The sequence below is a fragment of the Salvelinus fontinalis genome, chromosome 31 (genome assembly GCF_029448725.1).
Source record: "Salvelinus fontinalis isolate EN_2023a chromosome 31, ASM2944872v1, whole genome shotgun sequence".
Taxonomy (NCBI): domain Eukaryota; kingdom Metazoa; phylum Chordata; class Actinopteri; order Salmoniformes; family Salmonidae; genus Salvelinus; species Salvelinus fontinalis.
In genome coordinates this window covers 35,046,040-35,055,447 of record NC_074695.1, presented here as the reverse complement: position 1 = coordinate 35,055,447, position 9,408 = coordinate 35,046,040, and the positions used below count along the sequence as shown (strand labels likewise).

At 39.2% G+C, this 9,408-nt stretch overlaps 1 protein-coding gene across 1 annotated transcript; it reads right to left on the bottom strand.

The window, feature by feature from the left end:
• Positions 1-1,930: 1,930 nt before the first annotated feature.
• On the bottom strand, positions 1,931-8,834 carry srm (spermidine synthase). Its single transcript, XM_055892359.1, has 8 exons — positions 8,550-8,834; positions 7,669-7,789; positions 7,421-7,513; positions 7,152-7,305; positions 6,947-7,030; positions 6,447-6,592; positions 3,193-3,315; positions 1,931-3,038 (listed from the first exon to the last, which is right to left on the bottom strand). Exons 1-8 carry the CDS (start codon positions 8,678-8,680, stop codon positions 3,021-3,023), a joined length of 870 nt encoding a protein of 289 aa, XP_055748334.1. The 5' UTR covers positions 8,681-8,834; the 3' UTR covers positions 1,931-3,020.
• Between the last annotated feature and the right edge of the window lie 574 nt (positions 8,835-9,408).

Sequence of the window (9,408 nt, the reverse complement as noted above, 5' to 3'; positions counted from 1 at the left end):
AGTTTGAAGGTGGAATCAGCATGTAATATTTATTTATTTGATAAGTTCAACCACGGAACAAACTAGATAACATGATCATTTACAATGGTGGAAAGAATGGCATGTGCTCCTTCATGCAATATCCGCAGGACAATATTAAAGTGAAGCTGCTCACCCAGCGATATGGATGCAAGACTAACTAAAAACTGTTTACTTTCAGACTTCAGAAATATCGAATTAACGTGTAGACTCAGAGGGAGCAAAGCAGAACATTGCAGGTAAAACTGTTATGTATGCTGTAGGTAGATGTGGCAGTTATCTATGATATCGGAGAACCATGGATATTACATGTACAGTGCCTTCAGAAAGTATTCATACCCCTTGACGTGCGCCACATTTTGTGTTACAGTTTTGAATTCAAAATGGATTAAAAAAAAATATATATATAAAAATCTCATCCATCTTCACACAATACCCCATAATGACAAAGTGAAAACATTTTTTTTTTTAGAAATGTTGGCAAATTTATTGAAAATTAAATACAGAAATATCTAATTTACATAAGTATTCCCACCAATACATGTTAGAATCACCTTTGGCAGCAATTACAGTCTTTCTGGGCAAGGCTCTAAGATCTTTGCACACCTGGATTGCACAATACTTCAAGCTCTGTTGTTGATCACTGCTATAAAGCCATGTTCAAGTCTTGTAACTAGGCCACCCAGTAACATTCAATGGCATCTTGGTAAGCAACTCCAGTGTATATTTGGCCTTGTGTTTTAGGTTATTGTCCTGCTGAAAGGTGAATTTGTCTCCCAGTGTCTGTCGGAAAGTAGACAGAACTAGGATTTTGCTTGTGATTAGCTCTATTCCGTTTCTTTTCATCCCCCCAAAAACTGTAGTCCTTGCCGTTGACAAGCATACCCATAACATGATGCAGCCACCACCATGCTTGAAAATAAGAATAGTGCTCAGTGATGTGTTGGATTTGCCCCAAATGTAACGCTTTGTATTCAGGACAAAGTTAATTTCTTTGCCACATTTTTTGCAGTTTGACTTTATTGCAAACAGGATACATGTTTTGGAATATTTTTATTCTGTACAGGCGTCCTTATTTTCACTGTCATTTAGGTTAGTATTGTGGGGTAACTACAATGTTGCTGATCCATATGCTGCTTTCTACCATAACAGCCATTAAACTCCTAACTGTTTTAAAGTAATTGGCCTCATGGTGAAATCCCTGAGCGGTGTCCTTCCTCTCGGCAACTAGTTAGGAAGGATGCCTGTATCTTTGTAGTGACTGGGTGTATTGATACACCATCCAAAATGTAATTAATAACTTCACCATACTCAAAGGATATTCAATGCCCCCCCCCGCCCCCTTTCTACCTATAGGTACACTTCCTTGCGAGGCATTGGAAAACCTCCCTGGTCATTGTGTTTGAAATTCACTGCTAGACTGGGGGACCATACAGATCATTCTGTGTGGGGTAGAGATGGTGTCATTAAAAAATCATGTTAAATACATTGCACACAGTGAGTCCATGCAATTTGTGACTTAAGCCCATTTTTACTCTTGAACTTCAGGCTTGCCATAAAAGGCATTGAGTACTTGACTCAAGACATTTCAGATTTTCATTTTTAATAAATTTGTGAAAATAATCTACAAACAATTCCACTTTGGCATTATGGGGTATTGTGTGTAGGCCAATGACACAATCTCAATTTAATCCATGCTCTAACACAAAGTATGAAGGGGTGTGAATACTTTCTGAAGGCACTGTGCAGTGGACACAATTCTACATACAATGTGGGATTGACACCTCATTGGTTCATCGCAATTTTCATGCCTGAGCTAGTTCAGGTGGATTTCTCACTTCATACAGTTTGTATAATCACTTGATTTTAGAAGAGATGTGGAGCTTTAAAACAGAGAAACAAGTCTCAGATATCCAGTTTACCTCAGATTTATTATATTTCCTAATTCTTATAAAAACATGATCTTAAGGTTCATGTGTAACACCATTGCCTTGGACATAGGTTTAGTATGGATGCACTACTGATACGTACTCCATGGAGAACTATAGTATTCAATATTTCACACCTATGTTCATAACAAATCAGGTCCCCAAGAAATAAAAACCAAAAGGCATAATTTTGACATCAGTATTCTGGATTATTCCATACTAGATCAACAACCATATAGTACCAAATATAGGGATTGTATAGCAAAGGATAAGAAACCAACTAAATTGATGTGCAGTACATCCTCAGCATTCAATCAACTTACACATGTAACTTTATCTCCATTGGTGAATAAACTATATCTAAACAAGTGTTATATAGGAAACAATCAACTTTTCTGTTGACATTTTAAAGTGGTAATGTTCTCAACTCAACTTCTGACCTGAGCTTTTCCATTGTGGCAGATAATACATTTTCAACCAATATAAAATCATACCGTTCGTCTGCCTGGAGGTAAACTATGATAGAAACCACTTCAACAAATGTTGCCTACTGTAATGGAAAAACACAATCCAGGCACTATTGGATTATCTTGAATTATTTGGGTGAATGAGTTGACAGAGGTGCGAAGAGGAATACGTTTATCAGTTTTCTTTAAACCAGAGTGGGCATGTTTTGCAATTGAGTGTACCTTCATCTTAAGAGGTAATCTGGTCTTTATACAACCAAGTACTATGATTAAATCCATACTAATAATGTGATAGAATCACATTGCTCCAAAGAGTAGGGTATGAATGTTTTCCTTCCCACCTCATTTTCCAACTAGATGTTGACATAAGTGATTACCATTTAAGAATCAAGACATGACAAAAATTCCAGAACAAATAAATACAAATAGTTTGTAAGACTGGAAGGAAGCACTGGAAGGAATTAATACTCTCTGAAAGGAACAGAATTGCCCACTGAAGGTCTTTCCTTCCTGGTGGAGACCGAGAAAAGAGGCGTAGCAGCTGTTGTGTTGCTTCTGTTGCCAGAGAGAATCAGGTCAAGGATTAAGATTTTGTTCATCATGCCACTCATGCTTCACTCAGTACCTGTGAAGAGTAAAATAGTATGGATAAAAGTGAGACAAAGAAAGGACGGAAAATACCTGGTGTAGGAATTTCACTAGGGTGGGAGAAATGCCCTTAATTGCTGTATGAGGTGTCTGACACGTACAGTAAATTATTGTATTTGTAAAAGGGTTACCTTTCTTGCAAATTCAGGGAGGATGAATGATGCTCTGTGGATCTCCGGGTTGTAATACCTCAGGTTCATACTTTCCACTTCATTTGTTGAGAGTTCTCTCACTGGATCTCTGAAAGTGGTTTGCTAAATACAAAAAGACAATTATTGTAAGAATATGGGACTGTGACTGACCCTGGGAAAAAAGTAATCACTACGGAAGTGGGTTTCAGAATGTTTTTAAATACTTTGCTTGTTTAGAGGCCTGAAATACGACTTTCTCACGTCTTGGAATAGATCTGTCAATGTAAGGTTCATACATGCATTATAAACCATCTGAAGTCATCTTTTAACATATGAATCCCAGAAATCCTTACATGCAATTAGTTAAGGACTTCATGCATGTTAGCTAAGAGCATGCCTTTTTTGATCACAGTGAGAATAAATCAATAGAACAATTAGGAATGCATCCAAAGTTACATATACAGATAAAATGTTCTACAAGTTGGATTGGGAAGGATCTTAGACCATTCATCCATACGGAATCCTTCCAGATTCTTTATATCCTTAGTCTGCGCTTATGGAGTTCTCTTCAATTCAAACCACAGGTTTTCAATGGGTTTCAAGTCCGGAGACTGAGATGGCCATTAAATGTGGATTTTGATGTGTGCTTGGGGTTATCATCTTGCAGTCAAGTTTCAGCCTCCCCGCAGAGGCAACAATGTCCTGGTACGGGGTAAAGTTCATGATGTTGTTGACCTTAACAAGGGCCCCAGGACCAGTGAAAGCATAGTAGCCCCATAAAAGATCCACCATATTTTTACAGTAGGTGTGGGGTTATTTTCTGCTCATGCATTCTCATTTCGACATCAAAACCCACCACTGGTGTGTGTGTGGCCAAATGGCTCTATTTTCATGTAAACGCCTGGAGTTTGCTAAACGTCTTTGGCACTTTGATTGGAACCGAAGCTTTGCTCAGTATTAGACCTTGTTAGTGTCACTTCTCTCTTTCACTGCATTTATTCAGAAAAAAAGTAGCCTAATCCCAAAAATATTTATTTAATTTAACTAGGCAAGTCAGTTAAAAGGCCCCTTTTTTCTCCACTTCCTGTCTGAATGACATGCCCAAAGTAAACTGCCTGTTACTCAGGCCCTGAAGCCAGGATATGCATATAATTGGTACCATTGGAAAGAAAACACAATGTAGGAGAGTATAACAATAGATATGGTGGGAGAAAATCCAAAGAAAAACCAACCAGAATTATTTTTTTGAGAGAGACCATGCTCTTCCAATGACCAGTATAAGGGAATACTAAATTCTAGCTCCCAGGATGCAATTCCTATGGCTTCCACTGGGTGTCAGCAGTCTGTTCAAGGTTTCAGGCTTGTAACTTGAGTAACGAATAAGAAATACGTTTTAGTACGAGGACACCGGCATGGAAATCCGTGTTTGCGCGCGCCAAGACGCACCTGCTAAGATCAGTTTCCTATTGAACATAATTCTTTCCGTAAGAAATATTATAGTTTGATTACATTTTAGGGTATCTGAGGAATAAATAGAAATGTATTTTGACTTGTTGAAACAAAATTTAGGCGTAGATTTTCGGACTCCTTTCTTTGCATGTTGAACGAGTGGATTACTCAAATCGATGGTGCCAACTAAACAGACTTTTTGGGATATAAAGAAGGATTTTTATCTAACAAAACTACATGTTATAGCTGGGACACTGGATGAAAAATCAGAGGAAGATTTTCAAAATGTGAATATTTAATCGCTAATTGTGAATTTATGAAACCTGTGCCGGTGGAAAAATATTTTGATGTGTGGCGCCGTCCTCAAACAATCACATGGCATGCTTTCACTGTAATAGCTACTGTAAATCGGACAGTGCAGTTAGATGAACAAGAATTTAAGCTTTCAACCGACATGACACTTGTATGTACCTAAATATTTAATATTCACAATTTTTATGATTATTTATTTGAATTGCGTGCCTTCCAGTTTCACCGCTAGCAGGAGGCCTAGGCTTAATAAGTAATTAAGAACACATTTTTATTTTCAATGACAACTCACTGTTCCCCGGTAGGCCAACTGCCTTGTTCAGGGGCAGAATGACAGACGTTTACCTTGTCAGCTCGGGGATTTGATCCACTAGGCTACCTGCCGCCCTGGTTGGACAAGCAAATGTATAGGCTACAGATGAGATGGCATTTCAGCTGCTAATACATTGATAATTTTCAACCCGATCAGAAACATTGTGGTCACAATCTTACTTCCTAAATGGTATCACTGATGTCTCCTGTTGAATTTGGGTACTATTTCACGATAAGGATTTATCGTGGACTCCCGAGTGGCGCAGCATCTCAGTGCAAGAGGCTTCACTACAGTACCTGGTTCGAATCCAGGCTGTATCACATCCGACTGTGATTGGGAGTCCCATAGTGCGGCTCACAATTGGCCCAGCGTTGTCCGGGTTTGGCCGTCATTGTAAATAAGAATTTGTTCTTAACTGACCTGCCTAGTTAAAGGTTAAACTTTTTTTTAACGGTTTTTCTTTAATCCATTTAGATATCCTGGGCACAACACACATTAATATTCATTCCATAGAGGCTATCAAAGGCAACTGTTTCCATTTTTATAGATAAGTACATTGTGGCCTGCCTTCCTGTAATGTCAATGATCCAAATCAATAATTCCATATTGTCCTTTTTTTTGTCAATCACTGGCTTGTAACCTGATGAACAATGTTAATTGGCAGATGGAATAATTTCCAATTATGTTGTAAGGTTAAAGTAATGAGGTTACAGGATGGGCCCAAGCACACCTAAGAATTTATTTTAACTCGGTGCACACACCTGCATGGACGGAGAGCAACGACGTGGTACGTGACGTTGTACACACACAGGCTTACACATAAGACACGCACTCTACACACACACATGGATTTTGTATTGTGGTAGTAGAGTAGTGGCATGAGGGCACACAATGTGTTGTGAAAAGTCTTATGAAATGTAATGTCATAACTGTCTTAATGTTGCTGGACCCCAGGAAGAGTAGCTGCTGCCTTGGCATCAGTTAATGGGGATCCTTCATAAATACAAATACATTTTCAGGGACCTTTTTTTGGCTGTTGAGCACTAGTTTCAAAACTACTTGCTTAAAAAGTATTCAAAAACATTAACATGTCTAACTCACTAAATTCCATAGGTAATGAACCACTAAGAATTACGTTACTGAAGACAGAAAAAAGCTAACCGGGACAAAGACTGACACTTACAGCATTTTTACTGCACAGCATAAAGCCAATCTGACCACTTGGGTAGGTGGGAATGGTGCAGTAGGCATAATCTACCACTGGGAACAGTGTCTTGCAGAAGGTCCGCATCTCTTTAATCAGCTCCAAGTGGAGCCATTGACACTCTCCTGTGGAATTCAGAGGCAAACAAAAAAAGGTGGGTCAATTCCGTCAGTGTTATTGATCTAACCGACTGCTATAGAATCAAACTATTTCCTCACAGGGCAATAAGTAAGCTGCTGAGAAACATTTGCTGCAAATAAAGATAGGCATGGTCTTCTGACTCCCCTCACCAATTGAGCATTTATCTTATTGGCAATCTTGCTATAATAATGTGATATAGGTAGCAACAGGTTCCTGACAAGTTTAGATTGGCTGTCTATTTACCTCGTGATACTGCTATGAATTGCACACACTTTGCCATCTTTTTTCTATTAACGATATCTGAAGCAGGATTGAAGTGTCAGTAGAAATCATGTCACCTTGGCAACAAAGAATTCCACCATCTCGTAAGGCTGTCTTCATTAGTTCATAATAAGACTCTTTGAACAAACTCTCAGCAGGCCCTGTAACAGCAAGAAAAATATAAGTAACTGGATTAGACTTACAGAAAAGTGAACAAGCACACTAATTACACAGAAATATGAGTAAATAAAACACTCATGTCGCAGGCATCTGTTTCCTTACCAACAGGGTCAGATGAATCTGTTATAATGATGTCAAAGGCATCCTGGTTCTGTTTCATGAACTCAAATCCATCCCCAACATTCAGAGTGAGTTTGGGACTGAAGAACCCTTGCGCCATACCAGGGAGGTATTTCTTCGACACATTGATTACATCCTTAAGGGCAAAGTGGATATTATAACAAACTTCACACTTCTGTGTCTTCTATGCTGTTACCAGTCAATTACATTTTGAGAAAAGACCACGATTCCAGTCAGTGTTTGGTACCTACCTCATCGATTTCACACTGAACCACTGATTCAACAAGTGGGTGCTTTACTACTTCTCTCAGGACGCCACCATCTCCCCCACCAATAATCAGGACCTGCAAAGAGAAGGGAATATTCATTATAATAAGTGATACAAGACACCAAATTCCAAAACTTCCCCAAAAGGTAATCTGTCCTGGATTCTCTACAAGGCACAATTAAGTCTTGTAGTATAATATGTTCAACTGAATTTATGGTGGGATGACTATACCTTTTTGGGGCAAGGGTGGGAGCACAGAGGTAGGTTGGCTATCATTTCTTGGTAGGAAAACTCATCTCTCTCTGTGCATTGAATAACTCCATCCAGCACAAGTACATTTCCATAGGTTTTGCTGAAAATATATGGTATGAGATTACTTACTTGAATGACTAATTAGTGCAAACAAATACCCCCAGAAACCACTAGAAGAGCAGGAACAGGTCAAATTTACAGACTGGATGTGGTTGTATGATAATAAAATCAGGGATGGGTTAGGGGTATCAAATACAAGTCATGACTGGCAAGATAAAGCTAGCAACCTAGTTAGCCAACTAACGTTATGTATATGAGGCAAGTTGTGCAAAGACATGCTAACTAAATGTAGGCCTACTTACGTTACTTAGCACACATAATATTGCAGCAAATTCAATGACGAAAGTGAGAGATGACAACATTTGGGTTCATGAAATCTGGCAAGTTAAACTTGCTAGATAGTTAGCTTTGGCTAGCTAACGAGCTAACATGAATAAAATGACCGCGACACACAATCAAAACAAATAACTAGTTAGAAAACCTTGGGACACATTTCCTCCCTTAGAACCAATTAGGTAACTATAGTAGCTAGGTTAACGTCGTTAAGGTATTGCTGTCAGCTAGCTAGGTAGATACGTTTGCTAGCTAATTAACGTGAGCTAACTAGTTAGCGCTAGCTAAACTTCTAGCAATAATGATTAGATGAGAGATCAGTTACTTAACCTTTCAATTTTAAAAGCAGCCTAAATACTAGCTAGCCAGCCACTCAGCGTTACATAACTAGCTAACGTAGCTAGCATAAACAGTTGTATTGCTGGCTAGCTAGCGTTAGCAACCTAGTTAAATAGCTAGCTACTTACCTCCTGAAAACCATGACATCTTGAAATTTAGATTTTTGTTGGTAAAGAACCTCTTCTACTTGCAGACTCATCGCTTGTCCAGGCCATAACGTACACGTTTCTGTGAACCATCCGTCCTTTATGCTGTCCATTATTGATGCAGTCAAAGTTTACAGTTCGTTATATTAACAAACAAAAAATATTTGTTAATGTTTCATTCAAAATAAATCTGAGTTGTGAACCACGTTGGGGCGTGTAGCATGCCTTCTTCGCTTTGGTATCTTCTTCGGTGGGTTTATCAGCGGTTGGCATCCAACGTTATGTTTCATTACTGCCACCTACTGTACTGGAGTGTGGGACAGAGAGGGAGAAGCTAAATCCCACCTGCCAGCCCGTTGCTCTTAAAAATATATAAAATATTTGAGACTATATCTAATGACGTTCTACTCAATATAATCTTTAAACTAATTTCCTGTATCCCCTTCTTCCTCAAACTAGATCTCAGCTTCCCTCTGATACTGCCCACACTATAGCAATATTTAGGCTCCTGAGTGGCGCAGAGGTCTAAGGCACTGCATTGTCATGCTAGAGGCGTCACTACATATCCTGATCCGATCCTGGGCTGTATCACAACCGGCCGTGATCGGGTGGCGCACAATTGGCCTAGCGTCGTCCGGGTTAGGGGAGGTTTTGGCCAGGGTAGGGCATCATTGTAAATAAGAATTTGTTCTTAACTGACTTGCCTAAGACGTGGATGTCGATTTAAGGCAGCCGCCCGCCCCTCTCTGATTCAGAGGGGTTGGGTTAAATGCATTAGACACATTTCAGTTGAAGGCATTCAGTTGTACAACTGACTAGGTATCCCCCTTTCCCTTTAACT

What these genes read in the sequence shown, in the direction of transcription:
- srm (XM_055892359.1), bottom strand. Translation starts at nt 8,680, where the DNA reads ATGGACAGCATAAAGGACGGATGGTTCACAGAAACGTGTACGTTATGG. An exon ending in GATGTCATGGTTTTCAGGAG is followed by an intron (nt 7,790 to 8,549) that starts GTAAGTAGCTAG and finishes ATATATTTTCAG; the next exon opens with CAAAACCTATGGAAATGTAC. An exon ending in TGGAATTCTTTGTTGCCAAG is followed by an intron (nt 6,593 to 6,946) that starts GTGACATGATTT and finishes TGAATTCCACAG; the next exon opens with GAGAGTGTCAATGGCTCCAC.